The sequence below is a fragment of the Cinclus cinclus genome, chromosome 3 (genome assembly GCF_963662255.1).
Source record: "Cinclus cinclus chromosome 3, bCinCin1.1, whole genome shotgun sequence".
Classification (NCBI taxonomy): Eukaryota; Metazoa; Chordata; class Aves; order Passeriformes; family Cinclidae; genus Cinclus; species Cinclus cinclus.
Window position 1 is genome coordinate 28,181,501 of NC_085048.1, and position 26,706 is coordinate 28,208,206.

At 35.9% G+C, this 26,706-nt stretch overlaps 1 protein-coding gene across 1 annotated transcript in view; it reads left to right on the forward strand.

The window, feature by feature from the left end:
- ADGRB3 (adhesion G protein-coupled receptor B3) overlaps positions 1–26,706 on the forward strand; it is a 439,895-nt gene that overhangs the window by 238,991 nt on the left and 174,198 nt on the right. The window contains exons 12-15 of the mRNA XM_062489771.1: positions 14,582–14,728; positions 15,489–15,564; positions 20,336–20,438; positions 26,272–26,315. Of these exons, the coding sequence (XP_062345755.1) occupies positions 14,582–14,728; positions 15,489–15,564; positions 20,336–20,438; positions 26,272–26,315 (370 nt within the window). The remainder of the gene's footprint in view (positions 1–14,581; positions 14,729–15,488; positions 15,565–20,335; positions 20,439–26,271; positions 26,316–26,706) is intronic.

The window sequence follows — 26,706 nt, forward strand, 5'->3', positions numbered from 1 at the left end:
TCCTAATACCTACCCTAAGCCTCCCCTGGTGTAACTTGAGGCCATCTCCTCTTGTCTTTTAACTTGCTACTTTTAAGAGATGATAATGACCCCCCCACCTGGCTACAGCATCCTTTCTGGCCATTACAGAGAGTGATAAGGTTCCCCCTAAGCCTCCTTTTCTCCAGGCTGAACACCCTCAACTCCCTCAGCCGCTCCTCATAAGCAGTGTCCTCCAGACCCTTCACCAGCTCTGGTGCCCTTCGATGTCCTTCCTGCAGTGAGGAGCCCAGAACCAGAACTGGACACAGCCTCAACATGCAGCCCCAGCAGTGTCACGTACAGAAGGACAGTCACTTCCCTGCCCCTGCTGGCCACACTATTGCTGACACAGGCCAGGATGCCATTGGCCTTCTTGGCTACCTGGGCACACTCTGGCTAATGTTCAGCCACTGTTGTCCAGCGCCCCAAGGTCATTTTCCACTGGGCTGCTTTTCACCCACTCTGCCCCCAGCTTGTAGCACTGCATGGGATTGTTTTGACCCAAGTAGAGGACCCAGCACTTTGTCTTATTGAACCTCATACAATTTTAATTTGCCCATCATTCCAGATTGCCCAGATCCATCCTCAGAGCCTTTCTACTCTCCAGCTTCCAACAGTCACACCCAACTTGGTAGCACCTGCAAACTGGCAGAATGTGCACTCTATTCCCTCACCCAGATCATGGATAAAGACAGTAAAAAGGACTGGGCCCAGTGCTGAGCCCTGGGGAATTCCACTAGTTACTGGCTGCCATCTGGATGTGACTTCATTCACCACCACGCTCAAGGCCTGGTCACCCAGACAGTTCTAAACCCAGTGAAAAGTGCCCCTGTCCCAGCCATGGGCTGCCAGCCTCTCCAGGAGAAAGATGGGGACAGTGACAAAGATAGACAACATCCACAGCCTTTTCCTCATCTGCTAAGCAGGTCATAGAAGGGAACCAGATCAGTCAAGCAAAACCTGTCTTTCCTCAACCCATTCTGGTTGGACCGAATCCCTTTGTTGTCCAGCACATGCCACATGTTGGCACTCAAAAGGATCTGCTTGATCAAGTCCTTACCTGACGTGGACGTCAAGCTGACAGGCCTATAGTTCTCTGGACCCTTCTTCCATACCCTCTTGCAAATGTGACTGTTTGTATAAGTTTTGGGGAAAAAAATTATTCTATGTCAAATTCATCGCTTTCTCCAAGCAATGGAACCAATATGTTGTCTCAGTGTATGTGCTGGATGATGACTTTGAGCACCTTTTGAAAATGGTTCATTGCAATGCAAATGCCCCTTTGCAATAAACTTAATTTAACTGTAGAACACTGATTTTTAAATCATAAATATTTCATTAATAGCCACAGTTCATGTCAAGATGGGTGCAGATTATGCTGACCACATCTGTGCTTCTGAAAAAAGGGACTATTTTGAAATATCAAATAACTGAGCATCCTTACACTGATCACTAACTTTGTTCATTTTTTGTTCAGTTTGGAAATTTTATTATGAATGTTTTCCACCAGAGTGCAGTCAGTTTGGTTTCCAATAAAGAACCATTTAGATGTTTTGGGATTAGAGACAGAAAACCCATTTAGTACATAAAAAATATCCTATAAAAGCAATAGCACTAAAAAAAAAAAATAAAAAAAATACCCACAGCAAAGACAGGGGGAAAGCAATTTTTATTCCCAGGATTCTGTAAAGTACTCTTTGTTGCGTAACAATGCTATAATCAAGATATTATGGGGAAGAGGGTTCATATATAAGTTACACATTTTGATTGTCCAGTTCTCCAGGGTATGATTTGTAGTCGGAAAGCCATCTTGACTACAAATTATAATACAAATACTATTGGAAGGTAAGAAATTTTTAGTTTTTTCTGGCTATCTCCTAGACCTAGCTGTGGAGATAATTACATTAAACATATAAACATATAAACGTATATATGCACATATATATGCATACCTATACAAATAAGGTATGGCAGTAATAGCAGAACTGGACTCGGGTATAGAATACTTGGCACTGAATAATTTTGCAAGACTGAATGTATGGATTACTTTTAAAAATAATTTGCAAACATTTTCAATAAATTTATATCTTCTCTGGCATTAACATTCAGTCACTCTTTGTTAAGACTTCCAGGTACAGGAAATGAATTGTAGTAATTCTGTTGTATTGGTGGGTTGCAAAAACTGTTGATCAATTGAAAACAAAAATTCTATGCCTGCTTATTTCAATATTTCACGTTCACGATAATTATTTAAAAAAGAAACCATGATTTTTTATTTAATAAAATGCACAAAATCTTCCTTTCCTCATAGGTATAATTGTGTTTTCTGGAATATTGCACAATGTAGAATTACATTTTAACTTTACAGAGCTTCTACCTACAGGCAATATTTCCAGAAAGTAAGGGATAGTTCACTGAAGCATTATAGTTGCAGTTTGCAGGACTCCTATTCTGAATAAGTATTTCATAAGCATACTGCAATGAACAGCACATGAAACTGAAGAAAGAACAATAGCAATAAACCCCAAATTTGTATTGAAATAACTGTAACAGAAAACAGGTTGCAGGTAGGATGTATTGCTAAAGAGAGAGCAGAATCTCATCAGGTGCTTGTGTTAGGAATGCAAGTGTTGTGGAGGCAGGCATTATGGTGGCTCCTTATAACTGTATCTGTCACACCTCAGGAAGACCTGAGATGTTTTCTTAATCACAGTACTTTCTACACATTAACTGTACAAAGTTGTCATTCTCTACTGCAGGTAAAAGCAAAACTGAAGGCACGCTAAGGGCCTCTGAATATTTGTTCTGAATCCAAATAGACATTTTTAAGACTTAGAAGCCTCTCTGCTCTAGGTATAATTCTGTGTTATATCTTGAATTGATTATTTTGACCATATTCTATGCTTAATTTTGGCATTGAGCTCAGTGATAATGTGCATTTTTTGTATTCATCAGTACAAGCAAGGGTTAATACAGTATTCCTATATGCAGTTTAAGCTCACTGTGTATCAAAATTCAGATGATTTTTTAAAACCCTGAGAAGGCAACACAAGCAGCTCTGATTAGGCATCTCTATCTTTCTCTGTCAACTGCACTCAATATGAATGAAAATGTAAGACACCTGAATTCTGACAAGGGAAACAGTAATGATGTAACATCTGACTTAGCTGTCTAGTTGACTGTTTCCATTTCTTTCTTAGATGCTTGGATCTTTTTTGATTCCTCCTCCCGCAGCTTTGATAAACCAGAAAAGCCTCTCATTTGGGGGAAGTGGGGGGGAAGAAGCGAGGGATGCTGGAGATGGGATGACCAGAATTGGATAACAAGATTTAAACACAAGGTCCACATGCCATAGTGATTCATGTGATTGAGTTATAACAGCTCATAATAACAAGCTCTGTCATTCTTTATAGGCCAGATTTTCTAGTTAGATCTTTTTTAAAGCATCTCCTCATTGTGTGGTTGTTTTATTGAAATGACCATAATAACACTGAGATATTTCTCCCGAGTTATTAAAGTTAATTTAGAATTCAACAATGTGAACAAGTAAATCAAACTCGTCTAATTAGTATTACTTACTACTTAGATTGGATAGTGTCTATATGTCCCACTGAGGTACTGGGCTTTGTTCTGCCATGCATGATGTAAACAATCTAAATAAAGCATGTGTGCATTATCCTGGCAATTATATTTCACAGTGCCCCAGGACAGCCTTTTATAATCCCTTAAGCAAATCTTAATCCAGTTTATGTCCTCCATGGAGAATAGTCAAGATGAATTAGACATGTCTCCAGAATACAAAGATCTAGTTATGAACTCCTGTGAGGTAGGTTAAAATCATGGCCTCAACATGAAACTGAGACATGGGAGATCTCTGTTTCTAACAGTTCTGTTTTGTACTTTCTGTGTGACTCTGCTCAAGCCTGTCTAGAAGGCATTTAGTATTCCAGCATATGTTTATTAGCTGCTGGGTTCAGGGAGAATCAAGAGTAGGCTGCTCTGTGAGAGAAAACAGGACACAGCAGGGTGTACACACTGGCCTCACTGGCAAAAGGCGAGGTCCCACAGCATCCGAACAAGAAGAGCAGAGAAGGTCTGTGATTGTTGCTAGACCCAGCTAATATTCCACATCAGCAGACAAGTCCATAACGATGAGGCAGATCTAACATCAAGCCAAGAAGTCAAATCAAAGCATCAGGGTCAGTATCTGGTCCAGTGGTCCCTAGGAAAGCCCATAGAGATTAGGTAGGGCGAAGGTCATTAAATCTTGACATGGAATCCTCAGGTCAGGGTTCAGGAAATCAAAATTCATAGCTGTACGCAGCCCCAGCAAATTCAGCTTATGTGCAGCTCCTGAGTGAAGGGGCTGTGGGCCCCCACTTCTCACAGCCCTTTTCACTGTTGTTTTATCTAAACTATGAAGTTGCATGAATTCACAGCTGATTTTGAGTACCTGCAGCTTAAGCCATAGAGGTGTGTGTGTGTGTCATGGGGATGCCCTGGTACTGACAGCTTGGGCATCATGTTGAATGCAAAACTCAGAATGGTAGATACCCACTAGAGAATTTGTCTGATGTTGACCAGGAAGTGCTAAGTTTGTGAGTAAATTCTGTGTCCTAAATAATCAGTCAAAAATTTAGTAAAGCATTAATTTGAGACATCTCACAGTTGTCTGGGATGAATTAAACAAACCTGTCTTCCGTCTGAACCCTTGATTTATATTTATGCCAGTTGTCAAATGAATATTCAAGTAGGGGTTTGGTCTTCCTTTTCTCCTGGATAACTTTTGATGGTAATAGCCTTGAATCCTAATGGACAGTCTCATCCAAGGTAAGAAAGGTATGGTTTACAATGCCTTCAGATGGGGGCCCATATTCAGAGGGGCACCTAATTGCATGCAGATCTTTCTACTGCAAGTACTCAAAAAATGAACTCAGTATTCTAACAAGTGATGTTAGATCAGTAAGTTCTTTCTCTGTCTTGGCAAGGTTTCAAAATAGAATACATATAAAGAGGGGACTAATTTGGTTAGTAAACATACTTAAAGTCTTGAGCTTTTTGAGGATCTAACTGGTCTAATTTCTCAACCTTAATGGAGCTAAGGTGTAAAGAAAGAACTGTCTTCTGCTTCTGGAAAGGAAAATGGAGAAACTTATACATTCCTGGTGGATTGCTATAAAAAACAGGAGGCAGCTGCAAGCATTTCCTCCATATCCACTGTTTTGCAAGATATGGCTTTTAACCGATCTTTCCTGTTCAGGATTCACTAACTGCTTTCATACTAGTAATCTCTGCATTTCTATGACAGAGTAATTTACAGTCTTTTCAGTTTTAATTTTCTTGTACTATTATCTGAAAGTTTTTCACAATGCCATTCTGTATGATTATGAAAAAGCTGTTCAACAATAAGTTAAGTAAGAGATATGGTTTTAGTTTGCTACAAAAGGCTGTGATTAAAAACATATATTGATTCCCATTTTTTTTCTCCTCTGTGTGTGGTTTTTCTACATCACATTTTCTATCTCCACGCCTGTGAATTTACGTCTTACATCATCTTTTAGAATCCTGAATAACTTAGTTCACATCTTTATAGATTTTTGAATGATAGGTTTAGTTATCATTTCCCTAGAGGTAAAACAATAGCTATCTCTTATTTGTTTCAATTTACTGCTTCTGGGAAGCAATCATTCTACCCCAAGCAATGTAATGTTCATAGAATATTTTTATCAATTCCCTGATAATGATTTTAATATCTGTTTGCCTCCTTACTGATCTCTTGTCCTCTGTCAAGTCCTCCCCATCTTTCTTTAATGTTTTTATTGGATATCTAACCATGAATAAGCTTGATAAATAAACATATAAATGATCTCTGTCTCAGCTTTTCTTCTTTCTCCCTTCTCTGCTTCACCATCTCCTCCTTATGAGCTCACTGCCTTAACATTGCCTTCAGTTTCTCTCTCTTTGCTCTTGTTATCAGCTAGAATCATCAGCAGACACTTTATCAAATCAACTTAGTGACTGAAAAATGCTTGGTTTCTGCACCTTACCTGCCCAGTCAATCTAAAATGGTGTTGTCAGTGACTTTGCCCCCTCAGTATTGCCCATGGTTTTCAACTTCATGTCTGTAAATCAAAACTCATGCACTTAAATGCTAGTTCATTCTATCTCCTGCATCAGTCTTCATCTTCTGCTTGCTTTATGTGAAGTCTTTCTTTTCCTTAAGAAGTATTTTATGATAAGTCAGGAGAGGCTGCCTGAGATCATAGTTTTAGCAGCTATTATTATTTAGTGATACTAAGAGGAATGGAAACAATGCTCCTTCAGAAACAGAGTACCTTTGATGTGGCTCTGGGTCTGTCTGGCTGCTCATATCTTCATCTTCTTCAAAATAATGCCCAGAAGGTGGAGTTGTCTTCAAATTAATGAAGTGCAGCTTCCTACCATATGTTTAAAGCATTTTTCTAAATTACCACATATTTCAGGAAGTATTCAATTTATCGCGAGAATACATTTTCTTCTCTCTGCTCATTAAAAAACTGTTTACATTTTCATTAGTTCAACTGGGTTTTCTTCAAACTTGTTATTCAGATTAGCAGACTGGTTTTGTTCTTTACATTCCAGATTTCCTAGCTTCAAATAGCCATATTAAACTTAGAATGTGCATTACTATTTAGTAAATGGTAAAAAAATATTAAAAATTACAAAAATACTGAGCTTCCACTCCCCCCACTCCCTGCTCCCAGGGAAGATGCAGAAAAAGTACCTGGAACATATAGAAATTCTGTGATGCCACAGATATTTCCATGCAATTGCTTTCTCAGAGAAAAAAAAATATTTTCCATAATTATTTTTAACAAATATTTATTGTCTATAACAACAGTTTTTAATGATCTAATTATTGTTTGAACTCTTAATTTTTAGATTTTGTTTCCATACCTGGAACAAAGTTATCACAATGAATATGCAATCAGAAATCACTTGTGACCACTGCTTATGCATATGTGATATTTCATGAGTCTGTGAAATTTGTATATTCTTGAGTTTTTCCTCAAATACAGAATTTGGTACTGAGCAATAGAAGTACACACAACCAAAAGAAAGCACTTGCCTGCTGCCTATGATTTTTTTGAAATTATGTAAGTAGCAGAAAAAATCTGAGTTATTATTAAATGCATACTGATCATTGCCTGAAACCATGCTGCTTTCTAAGTTGTCCTATATATCATACTGATCATATTATGGTAATGGGTAACTCTTTTCCCCACTGCATTGTCAATAGAAAACAGAAGGGAACTATTCAGAGATCACTGTTAAGGTAGCTTCTTGATTAACCAGAGCTTGAACAGTGAGCTGGTAGCTGCTTTGGGCTGATGAGCTTCAGGAGAGCAAGTGCACAGAGGGCTTCTAGGGACATTCCTGTCTTGTCTGCCCAAGGAGCAGTAGGTTCTAATTTAAGAATTTATGGCTTCTGTGTGGATGGCCATGAGAAGTAGATCTGTTAAGTTACATTTTCTTAGGAGCCTTTTTCTGAACATGGTTTGATGTTGGTTCACTGTGAGGAAATTTCATGAATATTACTTCCAGAAGGAAAATTGCCTTGTTGTTTTTCTCATGTTCATGTAAGAGGATGCCACTTCACCACAGTCCTTCTGTTATACATAAGTTTGTAGGTGGTAAGAAGTGAGTTTATCTTTGGACTGAGAGAAGGATTTTAATCAAGCCTGCTCACATGCAGAGTTCTGTAGCAAATCTGGAGATCCACGAATCAGTCTCCTTTAAATGGGGGTTTCACCCTTTGTGTTTGGTGCAAATTTTCTTTAAAATAATGGGATTTAAGTGGATAGAGAAAATCTGTTATAAGTATCTTCTTCAATCTTCATCTGTTGGTGATCCAGGCAAGACTTTGTTCCCTGTGTATCCAACATGGGCTGACTGAAATAAGCTTCTTGAGTGTATAAAAAACAAAGGTTTTGTATTTAAGGTCAAAAGAATAATTCTAGAGTGTATAAATATTATTTTAACTGAGTCATCTTAACGGAGATGCTTTGCAGAAATGCTCGGTATTCTGAATTTCAACACAAAAACCTTTCATATTTTTTGTGAAAATCATCTGTGGCAATTGCAATTCTGTTTTATCCAGAAATAGATTTAGCAGGAGCTGTTCCAGAAGGGCAGTAAAACATTGTCTGTTACAAAAATCAAATGTGTTAAGTGATGAACTCGGGTTTCCTAAATGCTGAATAGTATATACTTAGTATGCCATCAAGGAGCAAGTCAAAATAGGATAAGAAAATAGCAAATTTGACTGTTAATATACCCGGTTATTCTCCATTGTATATAACTGAAATGCAGTCAAATTGTGCATCTTGAGTTACTGCATATTAGAGACCAACGTGGTTACTGTGCTGTAAAGCCCAACACACCCAGAATATTATCACTTAGAAGAAAGCAGAATCAGAGCTGATATTGAAGCTAAGGGGAGATGTCTGTAGCAACCCATAGATCAGGTCTACAGATTCCCCCATAAGGGGAAGAGGTGGGGCAGGCACTGCGCTCTTCTCTCTGGTGACCAGTGACAGGACTCAAGGAAATGGCTGAAGCCATGTTGGTGGGGTTTAGGTTGGATATTAGGAAAACGTTCTTCACTCAGAGTGTTGTTGGGCACTGGAAAAGGCATTACAGTACCAAGCAAAGTGTGCTTGCACCAAGCTGCCAGAGTTCAACAAGCATTTGGACAATGCTCTCAGGCTCAGGGCGTGACTCTTGGGGTAGATGTCCTGTGCATGTTGTAATTTTAAAACCTGAATCTCTGTTGTGAGAGCTAAAGTTGCATTTAGTCCATGAGAAAACATCCAATTGTTTTTCTGTAGTGCCTTTCAGTGAATCTGATTTTCTATTCAAATTGATTATTCAGGGGTCTAATTCTGAAATTTTGCCAGTTTTTGTTGAATACGGGAGGCTAACGGGTGAATAATAAAGAGAAGAGGAAAATTATTCATGACACTTACTTGGTTGCTTTTTTGTTGTTGTTTGGCAGCCCAGATCAACCAGAGACCTACTAGAAGTTGCATTAGGCAGCTTATAACTCACTCAGCGTTATAGGGATCAAGGCAATACACTTCAGCTTTTCTTTTCTAGGCCATGATCTACAAGAGCTACTCATATGGGAAGAACACTATTTTTTTCACTCCAGGTTTTTTTGACACATTAATTAACTACTTTTGTGCTGTTCCAAATAATCCGCTTAAATATCATTCACATGTTATTGTGTGTAAGCAGGTCATTATTATAGTGATAGAAAATCATCTATTCCTACCAGCTTGGCATTAATCAGTTACCACAGTATTTTGCATTAACTGGTTTTAGTATTATCAGTTAGTAGTTTCTAATTCTGAAATTTTCAGTAAAGCGGTATCAAACAGGTTATGTGCAGTTGCAACGTGAAAATTAAAGGGAAAAAAGTATTTGTAAAGGATATTGAGAATTAATCCATTAAAGTTCAAAACAATCACTAAATTGATTAGATAAGACTACTTGTATGGATTCTTCTGAATCAATAATTACTGTGGAATCATCAAATATGTATGTATTCTTATTGAACAACTGTCTTGTAGTTTATACCAAAGTGCATCAAAAAGTACTGAACGAAGCCCCCTGTCTCAGGCTTCCACCCACCAGAGCTCAGCCCGCTGCTCAGCTTGAGCTGCAAGTACACAGCGAGCACCTGTACTAAATCACAGAATGATACAACTATAGAATATAGTTATATGTGATACAAATATAGGATATGCTGAGTTGAAACAGATCCATTGTGGAGGGAGCAGGGCCCCTCACAAGGCCTCCTTGGAGAGCTATCCCCTAGATAAGAATTGCTTAGTCGTGGGGACTAGGCTAAGAGACCCTTCTCTTCTCTTTGGACCCCGCTTTATCTCCTTGTAACACTATTGGTCATATTTCCTTAGCCCCAAATCATTGGTTCTTCTACCAAGCCGTGCTTTCCCTATAACAACCCCTGCTTTTGCCCATTCAGTGGAATGCCACTGTCACTGGAACTCTTCACAGAAGGAGACAATAAAGAACTCTGTGGAATCTCTACACAGCACTTCCCCGTCTCTCATCCCAGCATCAGCCGAGGTACCTTGTAAGCTGTGCTGAAATCACTTAGAGCTGAAATCACTGTAAAAGCTGATCGCCTGAAACCCAGGCCTTGCTTGCATATTAGTACCTTTATGGCCGAGACTGCCTAGACTCCAGGACAGGCTGTTCCTTGTGGGACTTGCTATCCAGGAAGCCGTGTGGAAGCCAGGGTCTAACTGAGCCCTGGCCAGCCACAGCAATCCATCATTGAGTCCAGCTCCTGGCCCTGTGCAGGACAACACCAAGAATCACACCATGGGCCTGAGAGCTTTGTCCAAACTTCTTGAACTCAGTCAGGCTTGGGGCTGTCATCACTTCCCTTGGGAGCCTGTTCAGTGCCCAACCACCTCTGGGTGAAGAACCTTTTTTTCATACTCAACCTAAACCTCCCCTGACCCAGCTTCAGGCCATTCCCATGGATCCTGTCACTGGTCACCAGAGTAAAGACATCAGTGCCTGCCCTTCCACTTCCCCACATGAGGATATTGAACACCACATTGAGATCTTCCCTCAGTCTCCTCCAGGCTGAACAGACCAAGTGACCTCAGCCACTCCTCATACAGCTTCCTCTCCTGACCCTTCACCATCCTCACCTTCCTTTGGACACTATTTAGTAGCTTAATATCTTTCCTGTATTGTAGGAATTGTGATATAAATAAATAAAAAGAGAATTTTCCATATTGGAAGAGTTTAATTTAACATGACACATAAAGATTTTCCTCAGCTTCTGCTTGGGTATTTTTAATTTTAGTTTTCTTTTTGTTCTGTTTTTTTATGATTTTTTTTTCCCACTTTACATTTTCATTCTCATTAGTGTTCACTTTGTCTATTTTTCCAGTAGTGTACAATTAGTGTGTTTGTATAAACAAAAAAAAGTACTCATAGCACAGTGCCTTAAAGTATCTCTGTTTAGCAAGTGTTCCATCTCACCAATTCAGGACATGATGATTTGGTATGGTGATTTAAAACAATAATTAAACAAACAAACAAACAAAAACAAACCTGTGAGAACTTTTTTTTTTTCAAATAAGAAGACACAGTCCTTGTGTGGCAGTTGCAGAACTGAATCATTTGGGTTCCAGAATTTGAAGCATTGTTTTCTAACATAACCTAACATAAAAAGAATACAATAAAGTGCAAAGTGAATGACATCTTACTGAATATATTTAAGAACCTTGCATTTGAGTTTCTGACATATGAATGACCCAGCACATGAATTATATACATATTCCTCTACCAGGCTTGTTGACTTTCAGTTCACACTAAGTAATTATTTCATGTTGCAGATTAAAACTGATTTAGAAAGCCTCGTTTATTGGTGGAAATACAGCTGATCATGAGCCAAAGTTACACTGAAATGAGTCACAGAGTAATATTTAATAAAAATATTAGTTTCCTAAAATACAAAATACAGTTTAAAGTGATACTGAAGAGCTGGGAACTATTTCATGTATCCACCTGATTGTGTTGATAGACCTGAACTAGTTGCCTCCAGTCAAATTCTATTAAATTATATTATACCTTGGACCATCAGAGCCATGTTAGGCACATCCTCATGAAACCATTCAGCAAAGCATCTAAAAAAACCCTCATAATCTGTGTGGATTTTTAAGAGGCAGACTTTGAAGGATGTAGAATATGCACTGCTGCCACATAAGTCAAATTTCTGTCACCCAGGGTGCCTAGGTACCTTTCCATAGCCCTGTTTTCTGGAATCTCATTCCCCAGTCTGTATGGAAATCCAGGGTTTGCCTCATCCCATGTGTCAAATCCATCACTTTCCCATGTTGAACTTCAGATGGTTGGTGATTGCCCAGCCCTCTGATGTAGTAGAGTAGGATCTCTCTTCAGGGGAGGTTTCCCTGCCTTCGAGGGAGCTTCAACACCTCCTACCAGTTTTGTACCTTCTGTGAACTGGCTTAGTGCATCTTCCAGTCCTGCCTCCAGTTCATTAATGAAGCTGTTGAACGAGAACAGGGCTGAGGATGGAGACCTGTGCAACTCTCTGGTGGCAGGTCACCATCATCCTTTGTGCCTGACCTGTGAGCCAGTTGCTCACCCATTACATGATATTTTTATCCAGCTGAATGCTGGACATTCTGTCCAGAAGGATTCTGTAAAAGATGGTATCAAAAGCTTGACAGAAATCCAAGAAGATCACATCTACTTGATCAGCTAGATGTGTTACCTTGTCATAAATGGAGATCAGGCTTGATAAGCAAGATTTCGGTTGGATTGTAAGTAAAAAAATTATCTGAACCAAGAATGGGAATATATAAGATTATAGAATCATTTAAGTTGGGAAAGAGCTTTGAGATAATTGAGTCCAACACTGCCCAATAAACACATTCATTTATATTTATTCCATATAAGCCATAAGTCAGAGTTTTAGGTTATATGTTTTGCTTTTGTTATTCATCACCTAAAAAAATAAAAAATATTTTGGAATTTTTGGTTTTGAGTATTGTTTAGGTTCCATGATAAATGAGCCTATTTAAAATACAGAGAGACAGAGTACAGAAAGTACTGTCCCAGACCCTCACCATTTATCCAGTCCTAAAGTGGTTTTCTGTTTTGCAGAGTGAATTCCATTGAATAACATTGATTTCCTGTTTCAATAAAGGGAACTGTCATCCAAAAGGGGGATGAAATATTAAGGCTCTACTGTCTAATTAGGTAGATAGATAGATAGATAGATAGATGTACAGATAAATACTGTACAGATAAATACTGTACAAATAAAAACCAGCCCAGTATTACGTTATACAGGTTGTATTTAATTTTGAAAACTAAATAAGTGTTAGTTTAATTTTATTTATGGGGAAAATAAAATTATTTTTAAATTTTAAGAACTAATGGGAAAATCCATTTTTACAACATTAATATATTCTGTATAACCATTGATTGCATATGAAAGCATGCAATCCATTTTATGCCCCAGTAATTCTGAAACACCTGAACTCTATTCCCTCCTTATACCACCTGAAAATTCACAATACTTAAGCATCTGCTTAGTGCTGGGAATGGATTTGCCAATTGCAGTCTGGAGGGGATTGTATCTAGCATTATAAAGCCCTGATGATAGTTTTATGGAAAGTCTGAAACAACCTCAAGTACCACCTCATTAATGTGATTCTGTAATACATAACCAGTCTAATTTGAAAATAACAGGCAGTTATTAGAGGTATATATTTGTAGAGTTAATATTGTTAACTTCTAAATTTTACTCTTCTCTTAGATTTGAATTACAGTTTTCTTTCATATAAAAACTTCTGAGGAGACACCTATTAGTTTTCTACTTTCATTTTGCTGTTCTGCTTGTTTTTTTTGTTTTTTTGTTTTTTTTTTTTACAGCTGACCCCCATTGTATTTATTTTTAACCCTCTTGCAGAGTCCTTGCAGTGAAATCTTTACACAGATCAAAATACAGTCCTGATATCCTAACTCTTCCAACTACATTAGCCCCTGCATAATTTGATTAGGAAGGACATTGCAAAGGAAATGGCTATCAACATGGCTTATATTAAGAATGCAGCTAGGCTCCAAATGTGATGTTTGTCATCTCTCTGAGTGTATGTAAACACTTGCAGCCTCCTCAATTCCTTTAAAGTAGTTTGGGTCTTACTAGACAATGGCTGTTTTGCCATGGAGTTGTACTTAGATTTCACAGCAAAGCTGAAACTGATTTCCAGGTGATAGTTAAGTTAGAAAACAGGGAAAAAACCAAAATGAGTAAACTAAATTCCAAACTATTCTTAAATTTGACAACTATTTCTTCTAGTCTTGAGATATCTATTACAGATAATAACAGTGATGTTGTTCAGGTGTTGGGGTTTTTTGGTGGAAAAAATATAATTAAGAATTCAGAATGGAGATTATTCTTTCAAGGAAAATAAATTAGGTGCCATACTGTTTTACTTTACTTTGTGTGAAAACAACAAGGCCTTTTAATATGTTAATCTCCTTGATGGATCTGTCTTGAAATTGTGTCTGTATAGAGGACAAAAGTTATTTTATTGCTTCATTAGAATGTATCTAGAAGTTATGTTTCCCAAAGCAATTTTAAGCATCCTCTTACTTTTATTGTCACATTTGATCATTTTAGAATTTGCTCTGAAGACACAACAATGTCCTTAAGTGTGAATTTCAGGGTATAAGATGATACATTCAATAATCCCTGTTAAGAAATTTAATCAGAATCTGGCTGACAAATGTTACAATCAATACCACACAATTAATCCATAGTAGAACTGCATAATAAACAGAAGATTATGCTTTCTGAGCCAGTTAATGTACTATGAATTCCTGCTTTACTTGAAATGTGTCATTAAAAGTTTTGTTATTGCTGTACTGTTGTCACTCTATGATGCTTTAACATATGAAATAATTTTAAATTTATATGATTTTATGATTTTCTTACTAGTGGCTAGCATTCAGAAGCTTCCTGCTGCATCTGTTTTAACTGACATCAATTTCCCCATGAAAGGAAGAAAAGGAATGGTTGATTGGGCACGAAACTCAGAAGACAGGGTTGTCATTCCAAAAAATATCTTCACTCCTATGTCAACAGGTAAAAAAGCATATCAGCATGTTCATTTTCTATTAGCTTTAGCAAAACAACTCTGAATCTGTCTCATGGGATCACTGTATAATATGTGAGTGGTTATTTTATTCCTCTTCAAAAAAAAAAAAAATACAGGACCCATAAATTTATCCTAGAGAGAAATTTATCCTAGAGAGAAATTAATCCTAGAGAGAAATATGCTTAATTTCAGCACCTTGAAGAAAAAGTGCTGCATAAATCCTAGACATTATTTTTTACACCAAAGAAACAATGCTTTACTTAGTTATTGTGCACAAGATTTAATCTGTTTGATATGAGGTGAACTGAAGTGCAGCTCTGCTGCACCCCCTGAAGCTGCTGTGTTCCAGCAGACAGAGTCATTCCAACAACTCTTACTAAAGGAAGCTCAGGAGTCAAATTAGCCTCATTTCAGGTACAATTTATAAATATAATTGCAGTGCAGATCTCTGACATTAAAGAATTTACAGGCATTCTTTGAGAGTGCTTAATTATAAATGTAAATGAACTAGAATGGATGTCATCATACAATGATGGATGTTTTGAAAACGTGAATTTTGATGGTTTAAATCTTTTGCTATGCTCCTGACAGTGATACATTTTTATGACAGACTTCTAGGAGATAATTAAAAAATATGATGGTTTATTTAAAATAAAACTATTATTGTGGAGATAAATGACATTCAGAGATTTTAATGCTGATGAAACCTTCGGAGAGTTTTAAAATGTTTTTCCTTACTCTTTTCAGAACTAGATGAATCAACTGTATTTGTACTTGGAGCAGTGCTATACAAAAATTTAGAACTCATTTTGCCCACTTTGAGGTAAGGAATTTAATAAATACAATATGAATTGAACTATTTCAGGATAACAAATATATTATAGGTCAGAATAAAAGCAAAAAGTCAGGACTATGTGCATATTAGTACTGCTGGATATTTTTTCATTGTATTTATAATGTATATGCATGTATTTATCTTTCTTTCATGCCTAGTTACTTGTATGATAGGAAATAGCCTTTTCATCAAATTGGCTTAATTTATATTTTATGGAATCTATATTAAACTTAATTACAGAAATATTTGATCAGAAGTATATACAGTGATGTACATTAATGCTCAGGCCACTTGTGCTTCAATCTACTCCATGTCCAGTTAGTGCAAATGGTCTTGTAATGACATCATAACCTGATATGCTAAAGTTGTCTGCTCTACTTCTACAGAAGTCTCTAGCAGTAGTTTTCTGAATATTTTTTCAGTGCAGATTGTATTCAGAATGGACAGCAGTGCTATAGAGAGGATCTGTATTAGAAACAAGACATGCATGTGCTGAACAGCTGGAGTATGTAAGTTTTGAGTGTCATGCACATGCAAAAAGATATAGGTTACATCTTGTTTCACTGTTTCCCTTCCTTGCCAAAAGTCAATTTGGAAAGAAATATTTCAACTCCTCTTTTCTAATTACCAGTTACGATCATTTAGTTGTCCATTAATAGTATCGTATTTTATATGATCCTGTGCACCAGTGGTCTTTTAATGCCCTTTTACAGTAAAAGAAACACATGCAGATTGTGTCACAATAGGTGCTAATGAATTCACAATAATTAGGAAAGATAGTAATAAGGAAGCCACCAGGTCACTTTTCTTTACTCTACTTAGCCAGCACATCAGGACTTGAAACAGAGACTGGAAAAGCAAGAGGTTTTTTCCACAATCTATCTGAAAACACAAAAAGGCTAATTCCTAAGAAAATTTCAAAATTGCTTCCTAACAAAGTTTCAATGTGCTATGCAATGAGGAGCTGTAAATTAGGGACAGAAATGTCTGTGAGGTAGAGGGTGATGTCTTTAGAGGACACCTGGAAGCCTGAAAGAGCTGGCAGGGGCCATCTGTGCTTAAGGCATGATATAAATGACATCTCATCTACTCCCAAAGTGTCACTAAGCACTTCCCATTTGTTGTACCAGTTTCTGAAATTAGCCAGGAGGGAAGAGATGTTTGTAAAAGAGGGGGTTTTGTTGTTTTTTTTACCCCATACTCAAAGAACCAGTGACAACTGGCTTATTAGAGTTAGTTCTTTTTGGTAGATCTTAGGAAAAATATGCCAGTCCTCAGAAAGCATCAATATGACCATGTACTTGTCAGATCTTCATTTAGAGATTTTTGCCATGAGTGTTTAAATGAGAGCTTAGGGAAACAAAACCAAAAAAATTCTTCCTCATAAAAATAGAAGATTTTTTCTTCCATGCACAAGTAAATAATCTTCATCTGATTGTATTTCCTAATATATTTTGCTGCATTGCACTGTTCTTGTAATGTCTTACAGATTTTTTAATAGCAGATGTTGAAATATCGAATATTTTCAGAACTTTAGACTGAGTATTATTTCCATAGCTCTTGCACCCCTGAGCACATTTATGGTATTGTTAAGTTCACAGAAAATTGATTCTCAGTGCAATACTCATCTAAAAGATATTATCTAAAATTTCTCTCTTGAGCACTCTGAAGAAATACATTGCATATTGCCATAATGTAAGATAGTTTTAAATTTTTCCTTTAAGAAATAAGGATAAAGAATCAGTGATTTTGCTGTATCAAGATTTTTTCCCATCACTTAAACAGCCACCATAAATTTCCTGCTAAAATTTTCTTCCCTGAAATGTTCTCTTTCCCCATTTGAAACGTCACTCCTAACAGTGAACTTCAGGTGCTGTACAACAAGAAAGGCCCTAAAATTTCTTTGGATCAGCTTTGTTAGTCTAAGGATGTACCTCATACAGACTTTTATTGCTTTACATTACAGATTTAGCATCTGTAATTTTTCTGTAATGCATACAACTTTTACACATTGATCTATAACTTCGATCATGTTGTCTTAAGATAGCAACATGCCTTATTCATAAGTTCATTTTTCTGAAGTAACATGGATTCATTCTAAAAACAGAAGAAGACATGAATTTCATACCATATAGGATCAATATGATTTCCCTTATATAAAAGAGTAACCTTAAAATTTATAACCTGATAGGAAGACAGCTTAATAAAATAACTCTCTTTTATTAATATAATTTTTGACTCAGATGAGAAAAAAAGCTTCAGGGGACAGCAGCTCTGAAAGCATTTCTTGAGCTTTTGATCCATCACTTTGCTGTCATGAATCTTCAAGGATTTATTCAGCCATAGTTTCCAAGAAATTTAATAGATTGTTTTTGAAAAAATTGTTTCAAAACTTAACCACGATGAGCATTTTTCTGGACAGTCAGCAGAGCACCATCCTGCAAAGCTTCATTTCTCAGTAAAGTTGAATTTTAGATTATTTTTAATGTAGGAAAAAGGGCTAATGGTGAAGTCACTCTCCACTATAAAAAACCTGTAAGATAATGCACTTGACCAGGAAATGTGAGATAGATCATTTCCATTCTATGTCATTCACAACATAAGAGGGGCTGAAACTAAAATGTGCAAGGACATTTTTAAAAAACTAATTACTTAAATTCATGGATAATTGTTCTCAAAGCTAGGCTGTTGTTTAAAAAAGATCTTCAACAGAGATAGCAATGGCACTGCACCGGTTTTTGAGATTTTTTTCAAATATTTTCAAATTGTTTTGACTACAAAGCTTTGAGCTTTATTTTAGAGGCATCTTAATATGTGAGTTTAGAATATACTTTAGAAGATACTTTAGGATACAGACTGTATACTTCCAGGGACTGTCCAAGCAGTTAAATATGAAATATACAAGTAGACATTCAGCCCAGACAGGACAGCGATGAGGGATGCAGTTTTCATTTCACAGTAATATAGGCAGTTATATTTATTTACTTGTGAAACAGTCTGCTAGGGGCTCTTGAGAATTGAAGTGGATTAGTAGAGTTTTAATGAGACCAAGGTAAAATGAATGTACTGGAGTCACAAACCAGGACTTAGATGTTCTTTCAGATCTTGCCCTAGAACTGTCAGTACTGCACCAAAATGAGACAGACATAGGAAAATGTTTTCAATCAAAAAGGCTGACTGCAAAAAGAGTACTGAAGTCACAGTATTTACAATAATTTGTATGAATTTCCAAAACTGACATAATATCTGAATACATAGTAAGCGCCATTTTCACTTGTCATGATGTGTTAGAGAAATCAAGTTTTTATTTATTTGGAGTTTTATTTGGCTTAGGGGGTTTAGGTTTTCTTTTAATAGTTACATATATTCACCTACTGTAATTCTACAGAATGCACTGAAAATTAGCTAAACATTAAATTTTAGCCTGATAGATACACTTTTGTCAATAAGTGTGTGAGACTTAAAAGTCTAACCAAAGAGAAGAAATAGGAATTAAATAAAACAGAAAGGCAGTTCCATTATATTTTCATTATGTGATTTGGCTGAGTAAAATTGGACTAGAACTCATATCTTGCCCCAAAAGTACAATTTCATTCCTTGTGTTGAATGAAATGCCTGCTAAGCTAAGTTTCTATTACTGTAGCCATGGCAATTCCTGTTTCAGTGATCCAGCAAAATGGAATTCTCTCCTAAATACAAACTCCCTAGAGAAAATAAACAATTAAACGACAACAGAAGCAAAAGAAAATTTATACTGTCTATTATAATTGCATCTAAACTGTTCAGTTTCTTCTTTGATAATATCCTTTGATAACATTCTTTGATAACATTTCTGTGAGGTGTGGAAAGCAGCATTACACACAGAGTAAATACCATGATGATCACCAGAAACAGCCAGGCAGATAAGTGATGGTCACTGTAAACCTGATGGGGTCATAAGAAGCAAGGATCTCTGACATGAACATGTCAACATGTCTTCATGCCTGTATTAGCATAACCTTAGCTTTACTAGGTCTGTCCTAGAAAGGTTGCTATGATACATAGCAATCCACATTTTACATGAAAAAATAAATTGATGAGGAATTAGAAAAATTGACAGAACGTTATTATTCTGCATAACCTGGTACAATAACGTAACCAAATCTAATGCCACGAATGAGAAAAATATTCATTGGTTTTGGCAGTATTTCAGTCAAGGCACAATTGTGGTTTAAATTCTAAAAAGTATTTCAGTTGATGAAGTTGCACACTCATATACCAAATACAATTTTTTTAGAATTGGAAACAGGTATGATTTTTTTATGAGCACAGAATCAACAGAACTGTGCAGCCTCCCATTGCACTCATCCATCTTCAAAATCCTACCATTAACAGTCAGAAGAAACTCCAGCACAGCACATTGGAAGAAAAATTACTGTCTTTTATAAAACATATCTAATGGGTGTATGTTGAAAGAAGTAGATGAGGTACACTCAAACATGCACAGAATGTTTTGTCATCAATGCATTCTTCTAATTAATAAATAGTACTTTAAGGAATTGCACTTCTACATCACTGGTGCTTTAGATTTTGGTTGGTTTGTCATGTTGAGTACAGTAGGAAATAAGTGTTTTCACCATGTTCAAACAAATTATATTCTCCCTTAATATTTGTCAAGTAAAATCACGGAAAATACCAGATGAAATCTTTAAATGTAATATCAGAGGTCTCATTTAACCTTATAAACACTTACATTTTCCATTTTTGCATTTTCTTACAGGAATTTTACAGTTGTTAATTCAAAAATCATTGTTGTTACTATACGACCTGAGCCTAAAACTACAGATTCTTTCCTGGAGATAGAACTGGCCCACCTGTCTAATGTAAGTACAAGGATAGTCGATACGCTTTTACAAGGGTATTTTTCAGATCACATGGGAGAAAAGAATTGGTTTGTTTTAAATATAAGGTAATAAAAGAGTGTTTAATTTCTAAAATTTAAACCCAGGAACTGTGTAACAGTCTTTGAAAGGAATGTGTACTTGCTTCATGCGTGCACATAAACAAAACAAAATTATTTGCTGTTTTATGAATGTTAAGGGTTTTTGTTAAACAGCAATTTCTAGTGAATAGTTTTCATTAAATGCTTTCATGGTTACAATTGAAAATGTATTATTGTATTGACTACTTAACCTTTTGCTCCCTGCATAGGTCATAGCGCTACAGTAGTTCTTCCTTTTTTTCATTATTTTATAGAAGTCAGTTTTTACTTAACCCATTGGAGTAGACTACAAAAATGTTCTGGTTCCAATTTAGCTTGCAGTCATCATAAATGCCTAAGTATTTTGTGCCATCATTTAAATTCTACACTTTTCAGGTTTTAATCTCAAATATGAAAAAGTACTTTAATTCCAAATATATGAAAAATATAAACATTGTTTCTTTCTGTTTTTAACAGTCTCCCTGTGCTCACAGGGAGAATAAAATATATGTTTTTGTGTAAAATTTTTTTCATATACAATACTGGGAAAATAATGTTAAATAACAAGCATGGGAGTAATTTACGTGAAGTCCCAATATATAAACTCTCTCTGCTTATGTTCTTAAGAGCTAGAGTTTGCTTTGAATAAAGTCATAAGGAGTCAGTTAGGAGAGAGTTACTCAAGGTTTTGAAAATAGTATTGTTATTGCAAGAATGTTTAAAGCTGTAATTTTTAAGTTAAAAACAGATATTCAAGTGTTCATATAGATATATTCAGCTAGAGAAGATTCAAATATTTCAGTCAGTATCAAAATTGAAGAAGTGAGTCTGGCCACAAGTATGAAGAAAACTTCTTGAACTTTATATCTTCCATTAACATTTAACTCAAGTTTAGAAAAAAACTATTTTGCAATCAGTGGTCATTATGACCTGCTGTTCAATTCCCAGAAAGTTTGGCAGAAAAAAGAAATGGAGGAACATGAACTGAGCTGATTCCTTACCTTTTAACAACATTAAAAGAGTACTGATGTAGAATTTTGTCAATTTGGGGTTTTGTAGCTTTCTGTTTCAGTTTATTTATGTTTTAGGACATGTAGATTTCATGTTCTGTTTCATTTTCTCTCAAACCTAAATTACATCATATATATTAGGAGAAAATCTCAGTATTTAACATAACTTGTTTCTGTCAGGCATTTCACTAAAAATATTACAAAGTGTTTGCTGAAGTAAACACAAATTAATCCTATATATCAGGGGAAAAAAATCACCTTTGAAATAGAGTACTTATTTTGATTTTACTGTGATCATTATTAGGAAGAATTTATGGTAATTTTAAATGCTAGATTTTATAATTATTATTTTAAGAATGATTGGGGGCTATTACACAAATTGCAGAATATGACATTTAATATTTTCAAACTGAAATCACTACTTGTGAAAGTAAAAGGTAAGGTGGCACATGGGGGAAAAGGTAAGAAAAAATTTTCATTAATTTGGTCACATGAAAGAAAAGAAGTTTTAAAATCATACAAGAAAATAATACTAGCAAGCAATTTTTCATTGAAAGTATTTCTAGACCAAACACAGGTTAATAAAACAAGCACAACACAGGCAAGACTAGACTAATAAAAGGTTGAACTGCTAACCCCAGAAGATGAAATCCTACAAAATTCTTAGAGAGAGCTTTCTTTTTCATCTTTTTTTTTTAATCGGTCACTTTGATTAATTTACAGAGCAAATTTTAGCCAAGTTTGAAGAACTTGGAAATTAAACTTCATTGTTACGAAAGATCAGATTAGAGACACTGATTGTCACCTTGCTTTGGCAACCTTTCAGTAACAGAGTATTAATATTGTATGAGCTCATGTCTTGACAAAGCAAAAAGATAATAACCTTTCCAACATATCAGATAATTTCTCTTTTTCAGTTCAGTTTTTTGTCCTACACAATAATCTGGAGAAGCATCGAGTGCTTGGACCAAATTTTCACACATACTGTATTTAAGTAGGATCTCAATCTACCTGAATATGCAAGTTGGATTGCCAGATACAATGACAATATATTGATCCAGAAAATCTGTGAATACAAATCAGTTCTATAATTTTAATATCTTTAAACATCGGTCATTTGTGTTCAAGACTTAGCCTTCATAATGGGACTTTGATTTAAACAAACAAGGCTGCAAGATGCACAGAAATAATATTTTGTAAATCTGAGTATTCCTTTAGACTGAATCTAATTCTTTGCTATAATTTTCTCAGCTGAAAATAAGGATTTATTCTGTTATAATATATTACCATAGAATGAGCTTTATGTACATACAGCAAGATAAAACCATTGTTAATATATCTTTAATATTTTAACATTATATATGGCTCACAGATGAAACATTATGCCAGTTAAATAGATTAATTATTAAAGAGAAAATAAAATACGTTCTCTTTCATCTTGCTTTTTAATGTCTCAGTGTTGTTATTTGTTCTTTCCAAACCTTTGTTCTTAGAAATGCTGTTCATTTGTTCAGAACAGTTTGTTTGCAAATTGATTTAACGATATTTTAACCATTTTGTAGAGCATGCCTTCTAGTACATAGGAGTATATCCACACATTTTTTCTTTCACCTCCTTATCTTTTAACTAAATTAATAAATAAGATATGAAAAAAAGATGGGCAAATGGATAATTTAAAAAGAGTTAATATGGCTAATTAAAATCAGGCTTAAAAATACCAATTTAAACAACGTTTATAGTAATTTCCTCATTTTTTATCCAGTTTTTTAATAAAACTGGAGGATTATCTTTTGGAGGAAGTGCAAGTCACAATTACATGCGCTGTTTGAAATATATTGCATGGTATTTGGATTTGTAGGTAAATAAAAATATAGCAGAGAGCTGACCGGAGTGGAATGTGGGTTGTAATGCATCATTGTTCAGTTGGTTAGAGCACTGAGCTAATAACAAATAGCACCAAGGTTGTGGGTTCAGTCCCCATATGGCCATTCACTGAAGAGCTGGGCTTGACGGTCCTTGTGGGTCCCTTTCAATTCAGAATATTCTGTGATCTGTTATTTAGAGAATGAATTTGGTCTTATAAATTGTGAACATGTAGAGGAATATGGGCATATTTTTCCAGTAGTTTGATTAATGGTACACTTTAATCAAAGCAGTCTTTTAAAAAAATGCACAACTCAGACAGAATCCTGTTTGCTCTAGAGAGAACATGAGCTCTCACCTTCTGACAGCACAGTCAGAAGTTGTAAACAGAAGTTTACTCCAGGGCCACTAGAATAAGCAGCCAGCAGTAGCGTAGGACATGAAGCTTTCAGTGCGACTGAAAACCCTGGCCAGAAAACACAGTTGGCACTGTGCTGGGTAGCTGTCAAAGCTGCCAATCACATCTTCAAAGTTCAGTTTCATATGCCAGACAGAGATACATACACATACACACTCACACGCATATGCCCGTTTCTGAGATACCCAAGTAATGCACTGTAGTGTATAAATCAATGCTACGGCAGTTGTAAATTCTAATGAACACAGTAGCTGCCTCCTTAGCTGCAGCTGAGTAATTAGCTGGTAAGAGCACTGCCCTCACAGGGAGCCACGGCTGCTGGAGGCAGCTCTACTGCAGCGGCGTAGCATTGCCAAGGGGTACCCCAGAAAGGCTGTGAAAAAGGGAGCAACAGATTAAAGACAAAGAAGCAAATAGAGAAACAAGTTCTTTGTGATCCCTGTGGTGCTTGAAGAGTATTTGATCAAGTATCAAAAGAGGAAGAAGTTCTGAAAGAGTGACGTGCCCTTGCAAGCTGCCGCTTCTGGTGGAAAAAGCCCTCCCACAAGACTTTCCTGTGGAACAGGAGTATTATTTATCCTGCTTCCCGCGTTGCTGCCTAATCTCTCACTAGTCACTGCAATGGCCAAACAAACTCTTCTCATTCAAACAGATTTCAAAGAGAGCAAAATGTGTGATCTGACAGCAATTTTATAGTTTTTCCGTTTTCTGCAACGGTTTTTATTCCTCTCTATTTTGTAGATTTCTTTATAATGGACTTCTTTTTTTTCTGAAAGTGTTATTGTATTCATTCTATTTGCAGTGTGGGAATAGCAAGTACAAGCTGTATGACATCCACTGCTGGGAAAGACAAGTCTTAGACTTGAAAGATACAAAACCTTATTATGATGCAATTATAGAAATGTTTTTAATATGCACATAGCTGCATCAGATTTTAAGTAAAACTTCTTCACTTAGACTTCCCATACAAATTATTACTCTTTATAAAATTACATTTAAAAGAAAATTTAATTCTGCACTGATTTTCTTTTGTTCTCAATTCTTATCCTTCTATCCCTTAGTCCATCAATGTATCTGAAAACTCCTGGCAAGTGATGCAGGACCCGGTCTCTAAATCTCAGCTGGCCTATTATCCACTGCTTTGTCTTCTGCCCTCTTCCCCTTCCTCTTCTTTATATTATAAATACTTCAAGGGATGGAGCATCCTTTATTTATGTCTGTATAGTGCTATGTAAATATAAAGTGCCATAAGTATGCGTTGGTTTTAAATATTTATACTCTACTCATAAAATTCAATGCAGTCAGCAAAATACTGAAGTAGAGGTTCAAAAATTCCCTAAATGCCTCTCTCACAAGCATCTCCAGAAGGACCTTTTTTATCTTTGATAAAGAGGTAGATAGAATAATTTAAATATTTAATATATTTTTACTTCACACGTTGCCATGTTTTTCTATAAATAAATAATTTTGGAGAGCAAAATTTTGAGGTGTGCTTTATTTATATGAAATTACCCTTATATCTACTGCATCTACATTGTTCACTAGTATTGACATCCAGAAATAGTGAACTCCACCTGTTTGTTTGAATCACTTATTAATTTTTTTAAATACATTTTTATTCTGTATTTTATATAATTTTTTTATGTAGTTCTGACTCCTGGGAACATCTAATGCTTATAGTGAACAGGAATATAGTTTAGCACTTTTAAGAACTTCTAAGTCAATCTGAATGAATTTCAGTGTTGTCTCTACACTTCCTAGGCAACAAAATAAACTTGAATAATTTTATAGATTTTTCAATTTCCCAAAAGATTTCCTATGGTTCAGTGATTTGTAATAAAAACCTAGATTCCCATTCTGTTCTAAATCAAATCAGAAATCTTCCAGGGACTTTGAAGAGATGGGAGCTAGTATTTTAAAACTCAACCACAAAAAAAAAAAAAATATATGTATTTTGAGCAAAAGACTGCTGATTTAGGACCTAATTGACAAAAGCTTTGGACACTGAATGTAGGGTGCGTGAATCTGAAATCACAACCTCAAAACATTTTTCCCAAAATATATTTTTAAAGCCATTACTGATTTTGACATCCAAGTTCCTAAGGGATCTAAATTTCTTCCTCTAAAGACACCAGAAATGTTCATTCAAGTCTCTTAACAGATTAAGTATTATCTCATATTTTACTTCCACTATGATATACCAAATAGACAACTTTATGCTTTCCTTATCTAAGCAGAGAATACACATATACTCTGCTCTGAGGTACAAGTGCCTTCAAAATATCCTATAAGAATTCGCCTTAAGCATTTGCCACTTCACTGGCATCAATTCATCAGAGTATGAAGATGATCTTGTAGGAGGAGACCCAAATAATTTATTAGGTCAAGAATGACAAATATTTTTGCATACGTGTAACTAATAGGTCTGTTTGTTTTCTTCTTAGGGCACATTGAATCCCTACTGTGTGCTGTGGGATGATTCAAGAATGTAAGTGACCAATGTTTGCTTCTATTGCTATAGCTCAAATATTACAAAGAACCTGACAGTATTTAAATAGTTGGTCAGTAAATGGGTTGATAGAAGGGCAGAGAAAGTGAATCTTTGACAGAGTGGAAGTACTGGATTCTCCAGTCATTTGGCTTCCTTTCTGCAGATACAGAAACTGAAATATTACACTATCTCACCAGAAAGAGGTTATCACATAGTAATTTTAATCTGCTTTTTCAAGATTAAAATGAGAATGGCTTAGAACTGTAGTTCCTTCGTGGTAGTTGCTGGGCAACAAGTAAGTGGGTAAATGTTGAGACAAATAGCTAAGGAAGACTCGCATTTGTTACTGCAGGGAGAAATACAATTTTCAAGTGTGATCCCCACAGCA